Genomic DNA, 25,147 nt, shown 5'->3' with positions numbered 1-25,147 from the left:
GACCTGAAAGCTTTTATGGTTTGCAAAGGAAAAGGGAGATGAGATTCTTGAATGTCCAGGGTGTGTTTCCTTGATTTCTTAAAAAGGTATTTATAGAGAGGCATAACGCATCTTAGAATAATTAAAAGTTGCAATGCTGTATGATCTTGCTATGAGGGTTCCTTGGCTCTCTGAGCTTGGTTTCCTTCCTTCCTTCCTTCCTTCCTTCCTTCCTTCCTTCCTTCCTTCCTTCTTTCTTCCCTCCCTCCGTCCCTCCCTCCCTTCTCCTTAGTGCTCTCTAAGCTCGGTTGTTTTTTGTTCTTTTTTTGCAGACATTTCATGATCCATCTAGGTAACGTCATCAGTGCTAGAGGGCAGTTGGGATTGCAGAGAGGAAGAGGAGAAGAACTGTGGGGTCCTTGGTGCTCTCTGATCTTGGTTGTGTTCTTGCAGGCGATTCATTAACCAACTAGGTAATCTCACGACTGATGCTGAGAGAGCACCCAAGGGCCTCTCATTTCAACCCTGAGCTACCAACGTTCTCTTTTATTGGTACTTTGCTAGGACATGGTCCAGCGTCTTCAACCGGGAAGTATGAACTCTATGTTAAGGAAGGAAGGGCAAGAACCCAACCCTGTAATAAAATCTCACCATCCCACAAGGCTGAGGGCAGAAATACCTTTCCTTATTCACGGTGGACAGAATGTCCGTCTGTCTGTCTCCCTAGGATCAACAGAAACTCTCAAGAGCTGGGCTACAAATCGATCAGTTACCGAGTTCAAGGCAATTTTGGCTGGATTTTTTTTTTTTTTTTTGGCAAGCAGAAGGATTTATTTCTCCAGCCTTTAACAACGTAGCTACTCTGGCAAAGTGCAAAAGCAGATTTTGTGAAACCCGCAAAAGATTCAAAAGCGGGGGGCGGGGGGGGAAGCAAGCGAGATATTAGCAGCCTAAAACCCTTCGATGGAACTGAAGTCACTTTTGCATCATGCTGTCTGGGAACGGATTTCTGCCAAACAAGCTATTTTTTTTCCTTTGGGAAAAATCTACCTGGTTGTTAAAACATTCACCGTCAGGTACAGGTTATCCTTGACTTACAACCAAATTCGTTTAGCGACTGCTCGAAGTTAAAACGGCACCGGGAAAAAAAAACAACAAACCAGCAACGGCACCGAGAAAAGTAACTTACGACCATCTTTCAGTCTTACGACCGTGGCAGCATCTCCACGATCACGTGATCAAAATCTGGACGCTTGGCAACCCTGTTCATATTTATGACGGTCGCAGTGTCCCGGGAGCCACGTTACCCCCTTTTGCGACCTTCTGACAAGCGAAGTCAATGGGGGAGCCGGATTCACTTAACAACCGTGTTACTGACTTAACAACTGCAGTGAGAAAGGTCGTAAAAGGGGCAAAACCCACTTAACCAATGTCTTGCTTAGCAACACGGAATTTTGGGCTCCATTGTGGCCGTAAGTTGAGGACTACCTGTACAAGTAAGTAAGGGGACTTTTACGTATAGGGTATGACTAATATACTGGTAAGTATCTGATACTTAGGAGGCATAAAAGTAAAGGTTCCCCTCGCACATACGTGCTAGTCGTTCCCGACTCTAGGGGGCAGTACTCATCTCCGTTTCAAAGCCGAAGAGCCAGCGCTGTCCGAAGACATCTCCGTGGTCATGTGGCCGGCATGATTCAATGTCAAAGGCGCACGGAACGCTGTTACCTTCCCACCAAAGGTGGTCCCTATTTTTCTACTTGCATTTTTTATGTGCTTTCGAACTGCTAGGTTGGCAGAAGCTGGGACAAGTCACGGGAACTCACCCCGTTACGCGGCACCAGGGATTCGAACTGCTGAACTGCCGACCTTTCGATCGACAAGCTCAGCTTCTTAGCCAACTGAGCCACCGCGTCCCTTTAGGAGGCATAGATGTCTCTTTAAAAAAAAAAGGGAGGAATTACATTACAGCTTTAAAGTCAAAGGCTGATCCCTTCCAGAAGATGCCTGAAGCTCCATAATTCAGAGCAGGAAATTGAGAAGCCAAAAAATGCATAGAAATGGACAATGGACAGGACAGAGTTTTCCAAGCAACACAACAAGAGGCATGGAGGACGGCCGTTTCTTCCATGCCGGCTGGGACAGACAGACAGATGGACGGAAGGCGATCGCTTCCTTCCCACAAGCGACTTACAGCCGCGCGACCCCGGTGCTTCTTGGACCGAACACCAGCGGCTTCCTGAGGGTTTTGCAAAACTGTCTTGAGCTGGAAAGGGCAAGATATATATATATATAGATATAGATATATATTCTTGGTAACATAATCCCACCATGATGGAGATTCATTCATGCAGTGCAGTAGAAGGCCGATGTAGAAGAAGCCCCACGTGCAGGAATTAAAAGGATTTTTTAAAAAATACTTTCAAAAGTACCAGTATGCTGGGATTGTGAGAGCAATGAGGTGCGGAATACAGGGAGCAGGCTTAAGCAGTGTCCTCTTTAAACCAGAAAATGCCCATTATTTGGGCTGGAAACGGTTACCCTGTGAATCTCAAATGCTGCATTTATGCTGCTTAAATCAGGGGTCTCCAACCTTGGCAACTTTAAGACCTGTGGACTTCAATTCCCAGAATTCCTCAGCCAGCAAAGCAAAACTCCAAACTCTGGGAGTTGGAAGTCCACAAAGTTGCCAAGGTTGGAGACCCCGGATTTAAAGAGATTGCTTTTCACAATATGGAGAATTATAATTAGGATAACAAATGAACCTTTGCTTGACTGACTGTTCTCTGTCAAGTATTTGCAAGCCATTGGCGCATGTGTCATATAGACGCCAGTGGAGGCAGAGAGTGTCTCCACCCCTATGTGGAAAGGAGGGGCTTACCCTGAGTATAAGACCCCTTCCAACCTGTTTCACCTCGCTCTCTCTCCATCTCTCTCTTTTCATGTTTGTTCCTCATGAGACTTGATCTCTGTTGTACATAGTTAATATGATTTATCATATGAATAAATACGTTTAAGACATTTATTTATGCATCCGCCTCTGAACTCTTCTATGCTCCTGGGTGTTTCTACGATCCCAATTCCACATTCTCCATGCAAGAAACACGACGATGAACAGGGCATTATTATGTAACATCCTTGGATGCGCAAACTGTTTGGTGAGACATGTCGTAACAGAAGAACAAGAGTCGGAAGGGACCTCGGAGGTCCTCTAATCCAACCCCCTGCTCAAGCAAAAGACCCTATACAATTTCAGACAAATGGCTGCCCAGTCTCTCCTTAAAAACCTCCAGTGATGAAGCATCCACAACCTCTGGAGACAACTTCTGTTCCACTGGTGGATTGTTCTCACTGTCAGGAAATTAATTTCTCCTTAAGTTCTAGGTGGCTTCTCTCCTTGATGAGTTTCCCATCTGTTGCTTTTTACCCTGCCTGGAGTTGTGACTTCTCTGCCAAAGTCCTGCCCTCTAGAACAGAATGTCCTTCTAATGCCTTGGCTTTTTTCCCAGGCCTGGCACAGGGCATCTGTGAAAACCCTCTTGAACATTTTTCAAAACTGGGTCAGGTTGCTTTGCTTGGGCCTGCCTCTAAGTTACCTACTTGCACATATTGTAAACCACCCAATGTCTTTATGCAGCTGGGCAGCCTTTAAAAATAATAATAATAATAATAATTATGGGAGCCGGATTTAGCCGAGACCGGAAATGTTGCAAGCGCTGAATCCAGCCAAGGCATAAGTTCAAGTGTTTTAAAAGCAGCTGCTTACATATAAAAGGGAAAAGAGCCTTGGTAGTACAGGGGTTTAAGGCACCCTGTTATTAAGCTGGTTATTAAGACCAGCTGCCTGCAATTACTGCAGGGTTCGAATCTCGCCAAGGCTCAAGGTTGACTCAGCCTTCCATCCTTTCTAAGGTAGGTGAAATGAGGACCCAGTTTGTGGGGGCAATAAGCTGACTTTGTATAAATATACAAAAGTATGAAGGCTGTTGCTTAACGCATTGTAAGCCACCCTGAGTCTTCGGAGAAGGGCAGCATATAAATCAAATTAAAAAAAATAATAAAAAAAAATTAAGAATTTCCGTATACGGCGTCCTCAACTGACGGCCCAAAATGTCTGTTGCTAAGTGAGATGGGCATTAAGTGAGTTTTGCCCCGTTTTACGGCCTTTCTGACTGCAGATGTTAAATTAGGAACTTGGTTGTTAAGTGAATCTGGCTTTGTTGACTTTGCTAGTCAGAAGGTCGCAAAAGAGGATCACGTGACCCTGGGACACTTCCACCGTCGTAAATGTGAGTCGGTTGTCCAGCATCCAAATATAAATCATGTGACCATGGGGATGCCGCAACGGTCGTAAGTGTGAAAAACGGTCATAAGTCCCTTTTTTTCGGTGCCATCGTAACTTTGAAAGGTCACTAAATGAACTCTTACAGGTAATCCTCGACTTAACAACAGTTCATTTAGTGACCGTCCAAAGTTATGACGGCACTGAAAAAAAGGGACTTATGACAGTTTTTCACAATTTGGTTGAGACTGAAAATATCTGAGTAATTTCAAGTGTTTTAGAAGCAGCTCTTTACATAAAAAAAAAAGGAAAACCGAGAATTATTATTTTCCCGTACTCTCCTTCAAGCAGATCTAACCCATCATGAAATATAATAACCACCTTAGCTGACAGTTCTCCATGGGTCGCTTAAAAATAGAATATGGATATTTAATACAGAACATCTGCAAAAAGAAAAAGAAAAAGAAGAAGATATATCTTCGAACAGGAGGGCTACCACCAGCCAGCCTAAACCAGAGACAGCCAGGGATAGGATGGGGCAAGGCTACGTACAGTCAGTCCTTGACTTATGACCAGAGTTGAGCCTGACATCTTTGTTGCTGAGCGAGACCCTTATTAAATGAGATTTGCCCCGGTTAAGTAAATCATGGCAGCTGTTTAGTAACATGGTTGTTAAGTGAATCTGGCTTCCCCCATTGGGAGGAGGTCGCAAAAGGGGATCACACGACCCCGGGATACCGCGACCGTCATAAATATGAATCGGTTGCCAAGGGTCTGAATTTTGATCGTGTGGCTGTGGGGATGCTGCAACGGTCGGACGTCTGAAAAACGGTCGTAAGTCGCTTTTTTTCCAGGGTCGTCGTAACTTTGAACAGTCACTAAGTGAATGGTTGTAAGTCGAGGACTGCCTGTATTCATCTACTGATTCATACCCGACATCTAATTGCCAATTTGCCGTCAGAATTACCATTAGAGCCTCATTCAGGGACTGTCCTAAACCAACTCAAATCCTCACACCTGCCAGGGAGTTTCGCACCGTCATATCCCATACAGGCAGTCCTCGACTTATAACGTTTTTCACACTTACGACCGTTTCAGCATCCCCGTGGTCAGGTGGATCAGAATTCAGGTGCTTGGCAACTGGCATGTACTTATGCCTGTTGCAGTGTCCCGGGGCTTCACGTGATCCTTTTTTGCGACCTTTTGACCAGCAAAGTCAATGAGAAGCCAAATTGATTAACAGTCGTGTTACTTCCTCAACAACTGCAAGGATTGGCTCAACGGCGGCGGCAAGAAGGTCGTAAAACGGGGCAAGGTCCACTTAACAACGGGCTCGCTTGGCAATGGAAATTTTGGGCTCACTTATCGTCGTAAATCGAGGATTAATTGTAGAGGTGCAGCTTGGCTTTTTAGGAGAAATGAAAGTTCTCCGATTTGAAGCCGAAAAGTGGGAAAGGGGTAGAATTCTGATCTTATATTGATTTTCATCTTGATTTTGGGCTCAATCCAGCAGCATCTCCACAGGTGCACCTGCTGGCCTCCAATGCTAACACACCTGGAAAGGCCCCGAATGAGGAAAACGGTCTTTAAATCAGAGCCTCTGTTTCCGTAAAAAAAATTCAGAAAAAGTTCTTGTTTTCTTTAAATGTTAAATATTAAACCTTTTAAATATTCCCTGCACCAGGGTTAGAATCTGAGTAGACCCCAGGTAAATCGTTGGCTTACGACCATTTGTTTAGTGGCTGTTTGAACGGCATCGAAAAAGTAATTTAGGACCGTTTCTCACCCTTACGACCGTTGCAACATCCATTCGTGGTCACATATTCAGACACTTGCCAACTGACTCACATTTATGACGGTTGCAGGGTCCCGGGGTCACCTTTTGTGACCTTCTGACAAGCAAAGTCAATGGGGAAGCGAGGTTCATTTAACGACCGTGTTATGAACTGAACAACTGCACTGATTCGCTTAACAACGGTATCGAGAAAGTTCATAAACTGGGGGAAACTCACTTAACTTAGCAAAGAAAATTTTGAGCTCAATTTTCGTCCTAAGTGGAAAACTACCTCTTATCTTCCCCGGGAAACTTAAGAGGGCAGGACAGCTAGTCCTCAAAATTGCAACCATTCACTTAGTGACTGTTCAAAGTTACAATGGTACTGGAAAAGTGACTGATGACCGTTTTTCTGACTTACGACCGTTGGAGCCTCCCCGTGGTCACATGATCAAAATTGAGACAGTTGGAACCTGACTCACATTTATGACAGTTGCAGTGTTCCGGGGTCAGCTGATCCCCTTTTGCGACCTCCCGACAAGCAAAATCAATGGGAAAACTAGACTCACTTAACGACTGTGTTTTTAACTTAATAACAGCAGTGATTCACTTAACAACTGTGGCAAGGAAGGTCGTAAAATGGGGCAAAATTAAATTAACTAATGTTTCACTTAGCAACAGAAATTTGGGGCTCAATTGTGGTCGCAAGTCAAGGACTACCAGTCTCACCTCAATATCCTTCCTTTCCAGCTTGGCTAAGAAAGTCCTCGATTTATGACCCACAATTGGGAGCAGAACTTCCATTGCTCAGCAAAGCAGTTATGAAGGGGCTCATGCCCAATTTTGTTGGCCATGGTTGTTAAGTGAATAACACAGTCCTTAAGCGAATCCGACGTCCTCCGCCGACTTTGCTTGTTGGAAGCCCAGCTGGGAAGGTCGCAAGCAGCGATCGCATGACCCCAGGACACGGATGCCAAGCACCCACATTTTGATCATGTGACTGTGGGGTTGTTGTGACAGTTGGAAGTGTGAGGAATGGCCATAAATCACTTTTTTCAGGGCCATTGTCGCTTCGGATGGTCACTAAATAAAATGGCTGTAATTCGAGGACTACCTGTACAGTGAAAAGGGTCGCAGAATGCAGCTATTCTTGTTCTCTCTCCTTCTGAGGAAGAATTACGGAAAATTCTGCAGTCAGACCAGCCAAGAATTTTGAATTGTGCATTCTGGCACCAAATAGCCCATGTTTACAGGTACTCCTCGACATACGACTGCAATGCAGCCCAAAACTTTCTGCTGCAAACCCAGACAAGTTGTTAAGTGAGTTTCGCCCCTTTCTGGCCATAGTTGTTAAGGGAATCGCTTGCACGCGTTAAGTGAGTCACACGGTTCTGAGGTGAATCTGGCTTCCCCGTCGATTCTGCTCATCAGAAGATTGCATAACTCAGGGACACTGCAACCGTCGTAAACATGAATCAGTTGTCAAGCATCCCGCAGGTAAATCACATGACCACGTGGATGCTGCCACAGTCGTAAGTGGGAAAAATGGTCGTAAGTCATTTTTTTCAGGGTCGTTGTAACTTCAAACGGTCACTAAACGAACTGTTGTAAATCGAGGACTACCTGTAGTTGTTTAGGGTTAATCTGCAAAAGCGTTACTCCCTGGAGGAAGCCGAGCCTTAAGATTTGCTTGTCTGCGATATTGTGCTTTGCAGGATAGAGCTCACCTCACACAATCCGGGCTCTCTAACTTAAGGCAAGAGAATCCAAACAGGCGGTCAAACAAGGGTGTTTTTATTTCTTTTTTCCCCAAAGGCGACTGGACTTTGTTTTTCCTTGAAGATGTTTCGCTTCTCATCCAAGAAGCTTCTTCCGTTCTTGATCGGAAGCTTCAGTAGAACGGAAGAAGCTCCTTGGATGAGAAGCGAAACATCTTCAAGGGAAAACAAAGTCCAGTTGCTTTTAGGAAGAAAAAAAAAAAAGGCACCTTCGGGACAACCATGACCTGGATGACTGAGAATCTCCACAGACAACCACACAGGTAAGAGTTTATCAGAGGGGAAGAGGAAGAGGAAGGAGGACTGTTGGGTCCTTGATGCTCTCTGAGCTTGGTGGTTTTGTTGCAGACGTTTCATGACCCAACTATGGAACATCATCAGTGCTGGAAAGGAGTAGGGTTTGCAGAGAAGGGAGAGGGAAGATAACTGTGGGTTGCTGGGTGTTCTCTGAGCTTGATAGTTTTCTTGCAGACGTTTCATTACCCAACTATGGAACATCATCAGTGCTAGAAGGGAGTGGGGTTTGCAGAGAGGAGGAGGAGGGAAGGGAAGGGAAGAGGAGGGGGAGGGAAGGAGGAAGAAGTGGAGGCCTGTGGGGCCCTTGGTGGTTCTCTGAGCTTGATAGCTTTCTTGCAGACATTTTATTACCCAACTATGGAACATCATCAGGGAAGGAAGGAAGGAAGGAAGGAAGGAAGGAAGGAAGGAAGGAAGGAAGGAAGGAAGGAAGGAAGGAAGGGTGGGTCTGAGAGATATGCCACAGCCAGGAAAAAAAAAAAGAACGGAAAGAGCCAGCTGGTGAGAGAGCGTTTGGGTACTCACTCCGGCCAGTGACTTCTGGATATTCTCCCTTGCTCTGGCAATGTCGCGCAGGATGGTGCTGGCGCCGTTCTCCTGCAAACATGCAGAAAGAACCAAGTGGTGTGTTTTCCTTCTCTTTCTCTTTCTTTCTTTGTTTCCAAAGAGGTGCATACAGACACAGGAGAAGTGGCTCAAAATGAAAAGGGAGCCTTTTTAAGGTGCGCAACAGCTGGCCGTGGGCAAAGGGACCAGCATGAAAATTTGCCAGCTTAGCACAAGGGCCAAAGGCGGCCGTAGAGTTTTCCTGCGCTGTGCGGAAGGCGGGCGGCTGTCGGTCAGAGATAGTTGCAAAGGCATTTTTTTAAAAAATACACCAGCGAATTTTAACGTTTCCCGTTTGAGTGTCCTTCGCCTTCCCCCTCCCTCCCAGTAGATTATGACACATTCACATCACATTTCAACGAGTACAAGAGATGAAAATACAAAATATGAAACAGAAAATCTAAAAATACTGGGAAGGTTATGTCTCGATTGGGGGTCTCCACCCTTTAAGCCTGGAGGACTTCAACTCCTAGAAATCCCCTGGCTGGGGAATTGAAGTCCTCCAGGCTTAAAGTTGCCATCATTGGAGACTCTTTGGTGGCCCGGTGAGGAGTGGGTAGGAGGGGAATCGGCTGGCCCAAGCAGTTTGCCGCTCGACCAAGGCCAGCTGTGTGCGCTACCCACCTGTTTGCACAGCCCGGTTCCGAATGGGTCAGGACCTGTTTAGTGGGCAGTGGCCCGGGGGTTGGGGACCCCTGGTCTACATTACGGATATAATGTTTGGCTTCTTTTGTCACAGCCAGGAAATCAATGAAGTCTCCATTAGGGGCCCCTGTTTTTTTTGCACTGTGTCACCATGTGTGGGATAGCTCGTGTTTCAGCCCTGCAGTCACAATTCGGTGATGGCGATTTGTCCCACTCGCAGAGGGCATCTGCACACCTATCGTGGCCGGTGTGAATTTGGTCCGGTGTTGTTCACGTTGCACAGAGCTGATCAAACCCAGGTGGGTTTTCCACAATGCAAGGCAAACTTCGATATTGTGTGTGTGTGTGTGTGTGTGTGTGTGTGTGTGTGTGTGTGTGTAGGGGAGTGGTGGCCGGGAGCAGTTTTCTGTCCAATGTTGTTTTCACCTTTTGTGAATGTTAACATTGTCTTCAACAGGTACTTTAGCAGCAGAAATGCAGGTAGCCCTCGACTTACAACCACAAGGGAGCCCAAACTTAGGTTGCCAAGTCAGACATTTGTTAAGTGAGTTTTGCCCCATTTTGCGACATTTCTTGCCACAGTTGTTAAGTGAATCAGTGCAGTTGCTAAGGGAGTAACGGGGTTGTTAAGTGAATCGGGCTTCCCCCACTGACTGTGCTTGTGAGAAGGCGGCAAAGGGGACCACGTGACCCTGGGACACTCCAACGGTCGTAAGTACAAGTCAACATTCAGCGTCTGAATTTTGATGACATGACCATGGAGATGCCACAACAGTAAGAAATATGGTCATCAGAAGGTTGCAAAAGGGGATCACGTAACACGGCAACAGTCGTAAGTATGAGTCTGTTGCCAAGCGTCCGAATTTGGATCACATGACCACATGGATGTTGCAAGCGGTTGTAAGTGTGAAAAACGGTCACAAGTCCCTTTTTTCAGTGCCATTGAATCTTCCAACGATCACTAAATGAATTGTTGTCAGTTGAGGACTACCTGTAGCTGGATGGGGAAGTTAAGTTCCATAACATCCCGGTAAGACGTTGGAACCAATCAGCATGAAGGGTGCGCACCTTTTTTTGGGGGGGGGAGTTGCATCAGCCCATCTGCGGCCCTGTGCAACCTCCGCTTACCCATCAAACCCTTCACCCCATCGCTTTTGTGGCAATAGTTGGGGCCTGTTGTTATCAATGTAATGAGCCTGAGTGGCGCAGCAGACTTATGCTACTGTTAAAAGTAGTATTTAGCTTCCAGCTGCCTACAATTACTGCGAGTTCAATTCTCACCAGGCTCAAGGTTGACTCAGCCTTCCATCCTTCTGAGGTAGGTAAAATGAGGACCCGGATTATGGGGGCAATAAGCTGACTTTGTATACCGTTCTGGTATATGAAAACAGAATAAGAGAATAACAGAGCTGGAAGGGACCTTGGAGGTCTTCTAGTCCAACCCCCTGCTCAGGCAGGAAACCCTATACTGTTTCAGACAAATGGTGGTCCAATCTCTCCTTAAAAAATTCCAGCTTTAGAGCACCCACAACTTCGTGGGGCAAATCTATGCTCATTTTGGGGGCAAGTCTTGGTGGCACAGCAGACTAAAGTGCTGTTAAGTAACACCAGCTGCCTGCAATTACTGCAAGTTCGAATCTCACCAGGTTCAAGGTTGACTCAGCCTTCCATCCTTCCGAGGTAGGTAAAATGAGGACCCGGATTGTGGGGGCAATAAGCTGACTTTGTATAAAAAAGAACACCGCTTAGGGGGACCCAAAAACCCTACTAAGCAGGTATATACAAAAGTATGAAGGGTATTGCTTAATGCATTGTAAGCTGCCCTGAGTCTCCAGAGAAGGGCAGCATATAAATAATAATAATAAAAAATCTTCTTCGTGGCTACATGAATTCTCTTGCAATACTGCTATGGGGGTGGCGGCAACCACCCAAATTCAGCATTAGGCAGGTGAGGGGAACTATGCCCAGCCAAGCCATCCTTAGGCCACACTCATGCTGCTGCCAGTAAAATTATTTGCTGTAAAAAGGGGGCGCATGCAAAATACACCACAAATTGCTTCCGTAATTCTATCGGTTTCCGGCCCCAAACGCAAGTCGGTAGGTTCATTTGGGGAAACTGAGAAATACAATAAAAATGTTATTTATCCCCAGGATATTCCGGCCAGCATTGCAAGATGAGTAATTTATGGATTTGGGTTTTTTTTTTAAATTTCTATATTGTCCATTATACTTGAGTGCCTCTGGGTGGTTATGGGTATTGAATTGGAGGCGGCTTAAATTCTGTGCTCTCGAATTTGAAGAAAACTCTGCTTGCGTATTAAAGGGCTTTAAAAAGGGCCTATCCCTCCTGTCCCTAATCAAGGACTGAGATATTAAAATGAAAAATTGAAGGGGATTGATGGTGGGACAGGCAAAAATACTGGAACAAATAAGCAGAAAAGGCTTCTGACAGACTAGCTGTGGGATCAGAACCAGCTGATCTAACAATTCCCATTCAGATTTTTCCACCAGCTAAGGACACAGGGCGACAACCACTTTCTCCCAAAAGTGAGGAATAAAATACATTAAAAAATTAATTTTTCAAAATACAACTGCAGTACAGAATTTGGATCCACAGAGCTCCTGAACAAAGCCCCACATATAAGGGGCTGCTTTAATGTATCCGGATAGTTTCTCTTCTCCGGGGTGCTCTCTGAGTTTGGCGGCTTTCTTGCAAACATTTCATTATCCCACTAACTAGGGTGGATAAAAATCAATGATTTTTTTAAAAAAAATCAAAAAAATCTGATTTTTTTTATTTAAATCGGATTTTTTAAATTTTTATCGAATTTATTTTAATAAAAAACTTTTGGGGTAAAAATCTATCGTAAGATAGTTTTCTATTTAAGATACATAAATAATTTAGTTTATTCAGCCTGAAATGGAGCTTAGTTATGTAGCAGGAGGCTGTATATTCTGCAACACTGGGACTATCGGTGAGTCAACAGTGGGTCAAAGGAGTAGCAGAGATGACAGTTGCTCTTTAAAAATTATGATTTAAATCGAGTTGATTTAAATCAAGCCTAGTGATTTAAATCATGATTTAAATTGTGATTTAAATCAACTCGATTTAAATCAAATCCACCCTGCCACTAACATCATTAAGAGCTGAGGTGGCGCAGTGGTTAGAGTGCAGTACTGCAGCTGACTGCTACTTCAGCGGACTGCTAGTTCAGCAGATCAGCGGATCAAATCTCACCGGCTCAAGGTTGACTCAGCCTTCCATCCTTCCGAGGTGGGTAAAATGAGGACCCAGATTGTTGGGGGGCAATATCTATTTAGTATACTGTCTTTGGTGTAAGCCGCCCAGAGTCCTCGGAGAGTGGGCGGCATAGTAATATGACTAATAAATAAATAAATAAATAAGTGCAAGAAAACCACCAAGCTCAAAGGCCAACAGGGACCCCACAGTTCAACCATGAGCTATGAAGATTCCCTGCTATTATAGTATCTTTTGAGTTGTGAGCATACAAGCCCAGGAGAACCCCCCCCCCCCTTCTAATTTTTCCGCATACAACCAGGAGAACCACTGAAAACCAGTAGCAGCTGCATGGAGATGGGGCTGGGCTGGGGAATACGCGGCTTTAAAAAACGCAGCTAAATAGGACGGCATAGCGCCAGTGCAGGTGGATGGGCCCACCCGCAGGTCACAACTACCGATTTTCCCGAACTGGCTGAATCCCACTCCTGGGCTTATTTTAATAAGCCAGTTTCAAACCAGGATCCCTGGTTTGTCCCAGAAGAGGGAATGGCCCCAGTGACAGACAATGCAAAATGGAGGGATTTCCCCTACAAGGGAGGAGAGTGAAGGAGTTGGTGTTAAAACTATTTTAGGGATTAAAAGTTTCCCGCTAGCTATGGTACTCGGATACCTGTGAGTCAGGATCTCAGATTACTACAAGTACAGGTCATCCTCTACTTAAAACAGTTCATTTAGTGACTGTTCAAAGTTGGAACGGCACTGAAAAAGGTGAGTTATGACCATTTTTCACATTTACAACTGTCGCTGCATCCCCAAGGTCATGTGATTAAAATTCGCTTGGCCACTGGCATGTACTTATGACGGTTGCTAGGCTCACGTGATCCCCTATTATGACCTTCTGACGAGCAAAGTCGATGAAGAAGCCGGATTCACTTAACAACCGGGTCCCTAACTGATCAACTGCAGTGATTCACTTAACAACTGTGGCAAGAAAGGTTGTAAAATGGGGGCAAAACAAATGTCTCACTTAACAACAGAAATTTGGGGCTCGATGATGGTCATAAGGTGAGGAGTACCTATATTTAGTGTTCAAACTGAATGTGACATGTTACAGGTAATCCTTGACTTACAAATACACCTTTAGCAACCAAAGTTACAATGGCAATGGGGGAAAAAAAATGACTTAGGACCATTTTTCGCTCTTACGACCATTGCAGCATTCCCCCACCCAGGGTCACGTGATCAAAATTCAGACCCTTGGCAACTGATTCATATTTACGACGGTCGCAGTGTCCCGTGGTCACGTGATCCCCTTTTGCGACCCTCTGGCAAGCAAACTCCATGGGGGAGGCAGATTGACTTAACAATCTTGTGACAACAAAGGTCGTAAAATGGGGCAAAACACTTAAGAACCATCTTGCTTAGCAAAGGGAATTTTGGACTCAAGCCTGGTTGTAAGTCGAGGACTACCTGCATGTTATACCGAGGGTTACTTAGGAATCGGGCCACCCCCCCACAAAGGAGCAGACCCCTCAACTGTTTGCTTGAGTCTCCTTGAAGGTGGCCTCCCCCCCCCCTTCCTTGCCAAAGACCGAAAATTATTGGGAAGTTCAAACCTTACCCAATTCCAGGGGTGACTGAGAATGGAACAAGAGTTCAAAATGGCCGGAGAAATACTTTCTATGAATCAAGTTACGATGCCGATAATTGAGCAGAGATGGGACAGAGATGTGTTTGGAGAGTTGGGTCAGAACACAAGGCCTTGTGGAGACATCAACGCAGGAGAAAAATACAAGCTTGGATGGATCAGAGTGAACTAGTAGAGAATTCGCAATTACAGGCAGAAGCACCGTTTGTATTGGGCCAGATAAAATGAGAGGCCACCTGTGGCTTGGACACGGGAGATGTTAGCATCTTCTTACCTGCTGGCAGGAAGGGCTGCGGGCTGGACCGTTGATCTGTTCATAGTACCGTTTCTCAGCATCGTCGTATTTGAATTTATCGAACCAGATCTTCTCGTGCATGAGGAAGTGGGTTGCCATTTTTCTGCAGAGAGGAGGAGGAGGTTAAATAAATATTTGAAAGCACTTGTTTTTAGGATCAGGTCACCGGATGACCACGACTCATTCCTCTCTCCATCCCTTAGGGCTGCAGCTGGTAAGAACTCACTAACCTATCACTCTAGATTGGGGTGTCTAACCTTGGTGTCTTTAAGAGTTATGGACTTCCACTCCCAGAATTCCCCAGCCCAGATCTATACAAAAAAGCTGACCAAAATGCAATCAAACAAGCAATTACTTGAATCATTTCACACTTGAAAACTGATCACTAACTACCAGTTACAAATTTTGGTTTCAAAGAGCAGTGCCCTGACCCTGCCTATTCTTTCTCAGAAGATACGTAGACACCAGTATTACAAACAGCACCCGATCCTTAAAACGGCACAGAACAATGGGCTTAGCAGTACCCCAACCTTCTCAGTACACCCTGAACAGGCCTCCACTAATAGAGCCCTCAAGGGGTTGAACAAAACCACACAAAGAAGCAAGAGCCACTGTTTTACAACAGTGCCAGTTGCCAAATTGTTTCGGGGAAAACTTTTATCTGGCTGCCTGGTAGTTCAGGGATTAAGTAGGAATCTCAATCTTCCTACTCTTTGAATCTGCCTCTGGAAGAGAAACCTTTTTAAAAAGAAATGCACAAGGTAATAAATGCTGGATGTGGGGTTGGAATTCAGCAACAATGGAGATGGGGTACAGCACCGAGTACCATGAATGCAAAAAGTACTTCATCTCAAGAGACATCCAAAATCTGATTTACGCCACTCATGGCCTGCCTAAAACTCAGTCAAGTAGTATCCAGGGTGTTTTATCCTTCAAATCATCTCCGCACACTGGTGTCCCTCTTGCGAAGCAGCAGTTTGGATTCGGTTCTACCAACGTCGCCACCAAGGGGGAACCACGATAACTTGTCACAGGACATCTCGCCAGGGCCAATTCGCAGTGGGACAAGAACGACATGAATATCAAAGAAAGAGTGGAATGGAATCATTCAAGGAAGGAGGGACAGGATGAAATGAGAATGGCAAAAATTACAATTCATTAAATTAAATTGAATTGTTGAATTGTCCTGTAGCAACAATCTGTAGGGAGTTGGCCATGACGAGTTATCCCACGGAGAGTTGGCTGCGGCCAAGTGGTTCCATCCCACCACCAAGGGCAGGACTCAGGTGAATCACAAATTTGACATCTTTTCTCAAATGAGACCAGGCAGAGCAGGCATCCAACACATTGCATGCAGATAAGCATTAAAGGGAAAGGGGGGGGGGCTTTTAAAATCTAGATTCACTGAACGAAATACTCTTTCATCTCATATTAGCTCACGGGGACTCCCTTGGTACACGTGTCTGTCAAGTCGACTGAAACAGAGACAAAGGACAACCTCTTTCCAAACCCTTTCCTTAAATTTGGAACACCGGAATCCCTTCTCAGAATACAGAATAAAAGAGTTGGAAGGGACCTTGGAGATCTTCTAGTCCAAGCCTCTGCTCAAACAGGAGAACCTGTACCATTTCAGACAAAATGTTTGTCCGGTCTCTTCTTAAAAGCCTCCAGTACTGGGAGCACACGCAACTTCTGGAGGCCAGATGTTCCACTGGTTAATTGTTCTGTCAGGAAATCTCCCCTTAGTTCTGGGTTCTCCTAAAACAGTAGAGTTAATTTCCTTTTTTCAATAATGCTCCTTGCCAAAAGGGAGCATCATGAGCCATGATGGCGCAGAACACAGTACTGGAGGCTAACTGCAGTTTGGCAGTTCGATCCTGACCGGCTCAAGATTGACCCAACCTTTTGTCCCTCCAAGGTCAGTAAAATGAGGACCCAGATTGTTTGGGGCAAGAGGCTCTGTAAACTGCTCAGAGAGGGCTGCAAAGCACCTGGAAGCGGTATATAAGTCTGCTAGTGCTATCTATCTACATCCAATCTCTCTCTATGTCTGTCTGTCTGTCCATCTACCTCTCCTGTCAGTTCATCCGCCCATCCATCTATCTAAATGCAGTATTGCAGGCTGCCAACTGCCGGGCCTTCGATCCTGACCATCTCAAGGTTGACTTGGCCTTCCGAGATGGGTAAAATGAGGACCCAGATTGTTGGGGGCAAGAGGCTGGCTCTGTAAACTGCTTAGAGGGGGCTGCAAAGCACTTTGAAGCGGTATATAAGTCTAACTGCTAGTGCTATCTTAGCCCTGGCCGTGGCCAGTTGCACACCAACAACTCCCATGCCCTCTGCACTCTGAGTCTGAGTTGTTATAGCTATGCTGTTGGGCCGGAGAACATCCACCCCCACCGCCCCCGCCAAACACCCCCAAATGCATGCTTTTCCTACTTAGCATCAGGCTCTGGTGTGCTGGAGGGCTGCGCAGTGGGCTGGGTGGCATTAGCTCGCGCGGCTTCCGATAGTCTGCTGGCTTCTTCTTGGGCAAGGGAGGCGTAGAAGCAGGCTTCTGCACTGTCGTACGTGGGCTTGTTGAACCACAAAGATTCCGTGTCCGGGTGCATAAAGTGCCAGGCAGGAGGTTGCGGTGCGGCGGTTGCCGTTTCCTGGGGCGTCAGAGTCCCAACTGCAGCGTTGTTTCCCCGTTTTCCCATTGACTGCTTCCGTAGGCTGCTCCGGCCCTTCTTCTCTTTCCGGCTCTTTCTGGAGATGTCCGCGTGGCCGCGCTCCTGCAGCCTCACCTTCCCTGGAGGGTGGCCGTCAAACATGTTGGCATAGAATAATCGCTCGGCGTCATCATAGATCGGCTTCTCCAGCCAGACTTCGGACAGCAGGGCTCGCAAACTGGAGCCCGGAGGCTTGCCGTTGACCGTCTGGTTTGCATCTCCGGCCGGGATGAGCGGAGTGGTGGGGGCCTGACGCTCGGCATCGGCAACGTGGGCCGGGGTCGAAGGAGTAGCCAGGGCCGTCACGTAGCCTTCGTCAGGGGTGACGGGCCCGGCGCTGGCCAGCTTCAGGACGGACGGGGGCTGCAGCAGGTGTGCGAGCGTCACAAGCTGGGACCTTTCGACAAAGGCTCTCTCGGCGGCGTCGAAGTGGAATTTGTTGACCCACACATCCTGAATGACGTGATGGCACGCCATGAGGCTGCCGTGAGTGCAGTGCAAGACGGCCTGGTTTCCAACATGCTCGGTCTCGGCCTGGACGGCGTCTTCAGACCAAGGCACCACAGCAGCTGGCTCCACGATGGGAAGCGCCACCAGGGGCAAAGAGTCGGCGAGTTTCACGTGGTAGGCAGATTCCGCTTGGTCAAACCGAGGTTTGTCAAACCAGACGTGGTCAGCCAACAAACCCGCCAAGACGGGATCTATTTTGGGCCCTAAAGACTTGGCTTTGGGCGATAACTTCCTTTTCTTCTGCTTCTTCCCACTGCCAACCCGCCACAGCTCTGCCTTCAACACTTCCTCGGCGCGTTCCTCGTGACAGAAGCCATTCACGGCCACCAGCTCTTGGCAAGACCCGGCCGCCGAGGCGGCTAACGCTGCTTCTCGTTCATAGTGAAGCCTCTCGGCCTCGTCGTACTTAGGCTTGTCCACCCAGACCTTTTCGGTGGGGTACAGCAGCTTCCTGGTTCTCATCTTCCGAACGGGATGCCAGCATGAAGAGACAAGGACAAAGGTACAGTGGCTGAAATAACACACCACAAGCAGCGGGCAGTGCCACGGCGTTTTCCAACCTGGGCGCATGTCCCCTGCCAGCTGGGAACTCTAGAACGGTGGCGCCAGATGTTTGACGGGAGCAAGCTTGGAAAGGCTATGCAATGCCCCCGAGCGCCACCATTTATAGGCAGTCCTCAACATATGACCACAATTAAGCCCAACATTTCTGTGGCTAAGCAAGACAGTTAAGGGAGTCTTGCCCCATTTTACGACCTTTCTTGCCGCAGTTGTTAATTGAATCACTGCAGTTGTTAAGTTAGTTGCACGGCTGTTAAGTAAATCTGGCTTCCTCATGGGCTTTGTTTGTCAGAAGGTCACAAAAGGGGATCACTGTGACCCCCCCGCCCCCCGGGACACTGCAACCGTCATAATTATGAGTCAGTTGCCAAGCGGCCGAATTTTGATTACATGACCACGGGGGGGATGCTGCAGCGGTCCTAAGTGTGACAAATGGTCGTAAGTCACATTTTTAGTGCCATTGTAAGTTTGAACGGTCACTAAATGAACCTGTTGTAAGTTGAGGACTACTTGTATACATAGTCCTCGACTTACGATGACAATTGGGGACCAAATTTCTGTGGCTAAGCAACATTATTTTTAAACGAGTCATGGTCCATTTTACGCCCTGTTTTGCTGTGACAGTTAAGTGAATCGCTGCAGTTGTTAAGTGAATCTTGCGGTCTTTAAGTGAATCCAGCTTCCCCCACTGACTTGGCTTGTCAGAATCTGGCTGGGAAGGTGGCCAAAAGCTATCCCACGACCCCAGGGATGCTTCAACTGTCGTAAATATGTACTGGTTGCCAGGACACTAATTTTGATCATGTGATTGTGGTTATGCTGCAATGGTGGTTAGTCAAGGGCCGACTGCAAGTCATTTTTCAGTGCCACTGTAACTTTAAACAACTGGTCGTAAGTTGAGGACTACCTGTATATAAAGTTGGATGATTGCGCCATTTTTTTTTTAAAGTGCTTTAAGCAAACTGTTTAGAGAGCTCTTCTGCCCCTTGTTGTTCTCCAGTATGCCAACAATATTTTTATTTCTTTATGCTTCGTATTTCTTAAACCGCCCATCTTCCTTGTGAGTACTTGAGCAAGCAGCTTCAGCAGAAGTAGGCAACTCGTGTCTGCCAGATGTTCGGACTTTTAACATTCCCACAATTTGCCCGCATCAGTCCTGAAAGGGGCGCAAGTCCTAAACATCCAGAAGAGACAGAGAAACAACTTCTTGGAGAAGCTCAGAACTTCCCTGGAGCATGTTGAAACCCATATTCAAGGGTCTTGGCATGGCTAGCGGTTTTTGGGGGGCTGGAGTGGCCGATCAATACTGTCTGGGCCATGAAGAACTGGCAAGGTCTCCGCAAGTGGCAGCGCATGCCTGGGGCTGGAAGCTAAGCAGGATTGGGCCTGGTAACTATTTGGATGGGAGACCACCAGGAAAATATGTGGGAATTAGGCTAGACTTATTTTTAAAAATCCTGGAAGATTGGCAAGAAAACAGCATGAAGGAGTGTTCCATAAGTCATTAAGAGCTTTAAAAGGTACGTGTGTGTGTGTGTGTGTGTCTATTTGTGTGTGTTTTGAGGGACACTGGTATGATTTGGCTAGAAGTCTCTGTTGTCACCCTTAACATTCAGCACAAGTAGCCCTCGCTTAGCAACCAAAATTGGGACTGGCAACTTGGTTAAGGGAAGCACTTGCTAAGTGAACCCACAACTGTACTTATGATCTTATTAGAAAGTCATAAATGCAACTTTACTTTTTTTTAATCATCATCGTAATTGCAAATGGTTGCTATACAAGGCAGTCACTAAACGAGAACCGCCTATACTGAAAGAAATTCAGTCCCAACCCTCCTGGTGAAGAAGGGGAGAGAGTCCTCCGCAATTTACGGCCCAAAACGTCCCATAAATTTGCCAGTTCTGTTTCTTCTAGAAGGGGATATTTCACACAAATAAAGCAGAATTAAAAGTTAACTCTCAGCGGGAAAAACTGATTTCTTAGTTAAACGACATTTTAAGAACCTGGTTGGCAAAATTACTCTACGCTCCCCAAAAGGTCCTGCTGAGGTAGGATACCCAAATTATGTGCTACCAAGGAAGAATTTCTGAACCTTTGCCAGTTTTAAATATATACATGATTGACAATTTTGGCGCCACGCTGTGGAAACAAACACGTGGCCCACGTGGAGATGAAAATTACTTGGTATTAACCTGAACAAAAGTCAGGGCATTCCTCGAAGTGCTGTTTGTTGTTTAAAATGTACATGTCATCTCAGGCATGTTAATAACGTTTTCCCTACTTACTGTTGGAGACTTGAAATGGAGCACTCTACTACAAATTTGAAAAAAGTTATTTGTCTAACCTTCAGTGCATCCATCACAAATTTGTCGTAAGATGTTAAAAAGCTGTAAGCTGTTATGAGCCAAGTCCCGGAATAAAGCATTAGGTGAACTTCTAAGGAATTGTGACAGGCACTAAATGCCTTTGACATCACAATGCCACCTCGGGGGAGACAAACTAAGGGCTTGTAATAGTAGCTTTAGCCTAGTGTAAATTATATGATTGTCACAATTCTAGTATATATATATTTTTCTACAGTGCCTTTCTACTTTTAACACGTTTATAATCCAGTATTGCAGTGATGTTGTTTTTCACATACAAAGCCATACAAGGAACATTTTAACTGTGCTCCTGGCATAAGAATTCCCTTGGGCAATTTTGGATACCATCTGTCTTAGATCTAAAGCGGATCAAAGAATAAAATACCAGCCCAAGGATTAGGAAAAAGAAGAGACAAGGGTGTTATCGAAAGATTGAAGAAGGGAGGCTGGAGGGCCTGAAAGGTTTTGTAAGTTTAAGCACATTTGCAGGAGGGAGGTCCAATTTATACAAAGATAACTTGGGAGAAGTTTTATTTTAACAGCCAGAGGGCTTTTGCGTGAACAAAATGCACAAAATACAGCGACATCTTTCTATCGCAAAAATCAAACTCTGCCCTTGTCAAATAAAGCTCATTATTATTATATGGAGTTTGAAATGTGTCTTGCTCAGGTAAAATTAGATTGATTTATATATCAGTACCTTTACTGTAAGAATTTCCTTTATTTATGATTCACATTTTTGCACCAACCATCCATCTCAGACGGGGACTATCTTGGCCAATCTTTTTCTCTTCTCAGGCTTGAGAATCATCTCAATCAGCCAAGCAATTCATTTGTTTGCCAGATTTTTGGGAAAAAAATGGTGTGGGCTATATCAGGGGTCTCCAACCTTGGTAACTTTAAGACTTGTGGACTTCAATTCCCATAATTCCTCAGCCAGCAAAGCTGCCCTTGTTAAATTAAGCCAGCAAAGTCTTAAAAGTTGCCAAGGTGGAAGACCCCTGGGCTATATCACCTCCCCTAAATCCTAAAGTGATTCAGGGACTAGAAGAACAGGTTCAAACATTTCTAGGAGGGAAAGCAAGCCACTTAAAAAAGTGCTGTGTTTTATAAATCAATTTGTAAGAGCAGCCAGCAGTAAAAAAAGGAGTTTATGGATTCTTTTAAATATATCAAAATGTTCGCAGCACAACAACATACCAAGTTCACAGAACCACCAAATTATTTTACATTTGTTCCCGGAAGGCAGTAAACTTAGTTTGCCCATATACAGGCACTCCCCAATTTACGATCACAATTGAGTGCATAATTTCTGGTTGTTAACCAAGATAGTTGTTAAGTGAGGTTTACTCCATTTTTATGACTTTTCTGGCCAACTGTTCAGTGAATCGCTTAACCGTGTTAAGTTAGTAAGATGGTTGTGATGTGAATCTGGCTTCCCCATTGACTCTACTTGTCAGGTCGTAAAAGATGATCACATGATCCTGGGACAGCTGCAACAGTCATAAATACGAGTCAGTTGCCAAGCCGCTGAATTTTGATCACGTGACCAGAAGTTTGAAAAAATGGTCACGAGTGAACTTTTTTCAGTGTCGCTGTAACTTGGAGCAATCATTAATGTTCGTAAGTTGAGATGTATATATTCTGGGGTAAGGCTTTCATGGCTGGCCTAGATTGGGCTACAGAATTTAGTGGCCCTGGTCTAGACCAGGGGTCTCCAACCTTGGCAACTTTACAACTTGTGGACTTCAACTCCCAGAATTCCTCAGCCAGCATGCGCTGGCTGAGGAATTCTGGGAGTTGAAGTCCACAAGTCGTAAAGTTGCCAAGGTTGGAGACCCCCGGTTTAGATTATGCATTTTTCTGGCATTTTATGGGCAGCTGTGGCTGGCATCTTTCAAGGTGGCCTGCAACGGAGCAGGGACTTCCGGAATCCCTCTCTCTATATCCTGATGGTCTGACTTATCATAGGATGTTCTTTGTATGGCTTTGCTGGCTATTCGCAGTGTTTTGGGAATGGGAAGGATAAATACCGAAGATAACGCTAACCCATAATGTGGCTTGCTTGGTGTGGCTTAGTTCGTCATGTGAAAAAAACCCCTCCCGAGAACAAAGTGACAGCTTTTTAAACAACGTGGGTGAACCCACATATGATGTGCTAGAAAACCTTTGTATTATTGTGTGTTATGTCAACATTGTGGCATACAGAAACTACCAGTTTTGCTGATATCGAAGACCTGAAGGCTTCTAAACAGCCGTGTTAACAGAACTACAGCTTCTCTGACCGAAATGTCATTTTTCTCGTCCTACCACTCTGTTACATCAGAAGGAAAGAGAGAAGTATAAAAAGAGGTAAGAGATCTCAAAATGATAGAACTCAAAAGAGATTCGCGTGGTGGTGGGGGAACGACTTCTAGTGTAAACCGGTCAAGAAATGTTTGGTGTTGTCGGCAAATACTTACTTTCTGGTTCCTAGGAAGGCATTAAAAGTAGAAGAAAGAGAAAGCATTAAAAGGAGAAGAAAAGAAAAGTGAAAATATTGTTTCTACAGGTAACAACAGAAGAGAGTAAAATGACAAATCGCTGGAATAGTAATGTAAAAACCATACTCTGAGATTACACTGTTGATTAAAACAGTGTTTCTCAATCATGGCAGCTTGAAGATGGGTGGACTTCAACTCCCAGAATTCCCCAGCCATCTTCAAGTTGCCACGGTTGAGAAACATTGGCACATGCCAGTGGCACAAGGACTTCTGCTGAATTTAGAATTCCATTTTCCTTTAAGTCCAAAGTTAACAAATTTCCAGTATGTCCTACCCACAGTAGGACTAACCACCCCCCATATCTCCAAACATTGAGAGCTGTTTCTCTATCATTTTAAACTTAAAATAAGCCCAGTTATGAAGATAAATTTCCAAATTAGCAGCAAAAACCTATGATGGGACTTTATTTCAGATTCTGTACATTAATTTTAGTTGTAAAACAACTATTACATCCAGTTCCTCATTCATAAACCCACTCCCAATAGTTAATTCTACTATTCAATGTAATGCCTAGGCCAAACCCACCGAACTAAATTTATTAAATTTAACATCCATCTGATCGCTTTTCCAAATATGAATATGTACATTATCTTCAATATAACAAATATATGAAAATAACTCCTCTTATCTTACAGTTGTAAAAAAAAAAAAAATTCTAGAATGCTATTGATCACTTCAGTGCTAAACTGTAAACAATGAAGGTGGGTTCCTATTTAAAATATGGCCATAAAACACCTGCAACTTGTAAAGCTATCAAGTCCACCATCAAACCCACTGGAACTGACCTGCTAGGCACGTGAATTGACATGCATACTCCATGTTCTGTTCTCCATGTGGACAGCCATAAAAACCACCTACTATTCATAGACTAACAATAGTGTAATGTTTTAATTTAAGCTCTCATCTGCGAATGGTAGGTTATTTAGTCTAGGATCAATAAAAGCATGCCTGAGAATTTGGTTGATCACAAAATGTTTATTTGTATGCTAGAAAGCTAAAGAAAAAAAAAAGCTAAAGAGCAGTTAAGACAGCATGCCTGGTTACAATAAAAAACAAATCGGTCTAGAACAGAAAAAGTTGCAAACGAAAAAAAAAAAGAGAAAACCAAGAGCAGACTATATCTAATGATGTACGAATAAAGGAGAATATTTGTAGCTCAGGGTTGACATGACGGGTCCTTGATGCTCTCTGAGCTTGCTTGTTTTCTTGCAGACGTCTCATTACCCTAACTAGGTAACATAATCAGTGCTAGTGCTGTACTGGTATTACCTAGCTGAGGTAATGAAACGTCTGCAAGGAAACAACCAAGCTCAGAGAGCTCGTCTAATGTTATGCATAAAAACTGCTGACAATCCGCATACAATTAAAGTACCATATCCTGGTACAGCGCAACATTAAAAATTGAACAGGGACTGCATCCAAGAGAAGGGAATGACACAGCAGGCAAAAAACGTGGCTCTCCAAGGTCTTCCAAGTCTTCTTTTTTTAAGTAACAGGAGTAGATGATCTACGTAGTTACTTGTTCTAAAGATGAGGCAAACAGAAAGCCTGACATTTGTAACTAGAATTCCTTTAACAACTGGGAAACGTTACACTGGACAAAGCTATTAAGTCACAAATTAGTGTGCAGAACCATCACAAAGTACAGGTAATCTTTGACGTAGGATAATAATTGGGGCCAGAATTTCTCTTTGTTTACTACTAGGTGGTTCTTAGGCGACCCCTGCCCAATTTTAAAACCCTTTGTGCCAAGGTTGTTAAGCAAACCATGCAGCTGTTAAGCGAATCCTGCTTCCCCTCCCCCATCGGTTTTGCATGTCGGAAAGTTGGCTAGGATGGTCGCAAATGGCTATCCCTTGACCCTAGGGACGCTGGCTGCAACAGCCATAAGTCTAAGGACTGGTGGTATGG

The 25,147-nt window shown here is 45.0% G+C and overlaps 1 protein-coding gene across 11 annotated transcripts in view; it reads right to left on the bottom strand.

Moving 5' to 3' along the window:
* The window catches only part of EEF1D (eukaryotic translation elongation factor 1 delta), a 39,083-nt gene that overhangs the window by 10,213 nt on the left and 3,723 nt on the right, over positions 1-25,147 (bottom strand). Inside the window, exons 1-5 of one of the 11 annotated variants that reach the window (XR_015733616.1) lie at positions 20,675-20,787; positions 16,985-18,231; positions 14,525-14,648; positions 8,636-8,942; positions 2,174-2,245 (exon numbers count right to left, since the gene is read on the bottom strand). Coding sequence is in view for 10 of the 11 variants with exons in the window: in XM_034419933.3 (XP_034275824.3) it covers positions 2,174-2,245; positions 8,636-8,707; positions 14,525-14,648; positions 16,985-18,231; positions 20,675-20,755 (1,596 nt within the window). In the remaining variant the exon portion in view is untranslated. Of the gene's footprint in view, positions 1-2,173; positions 2,246-8,635; positions 8,943-14,524; positions 14,649-16,984; positions 18,232-20,615; positions 20,788-25,147 lie in introns of those variants that run through there. The other 10 variants (XM_034419933.3, XM_087891398.1, XM_034419934.3 and 7 more) reach the window with 10 other exon arrangements.

This window comes from Pantherophis guttatus, chromosome 3, assembly GCF_059756535.1.
Source record: "Pantherophis guttatus breed Tessera chromosome 3, ASM5975653v1, whole genome shotgun sequence".
Taxonomy (NCBI): Eukaryota; Metazoa; Chordata; class Lepidosauria; order Squamata; family Colubridae; genus Pantherophis; species Pantherophis guttatus.
This window is presented reverse-complemented; position numbering and strand designations above follow the sequence as displayed.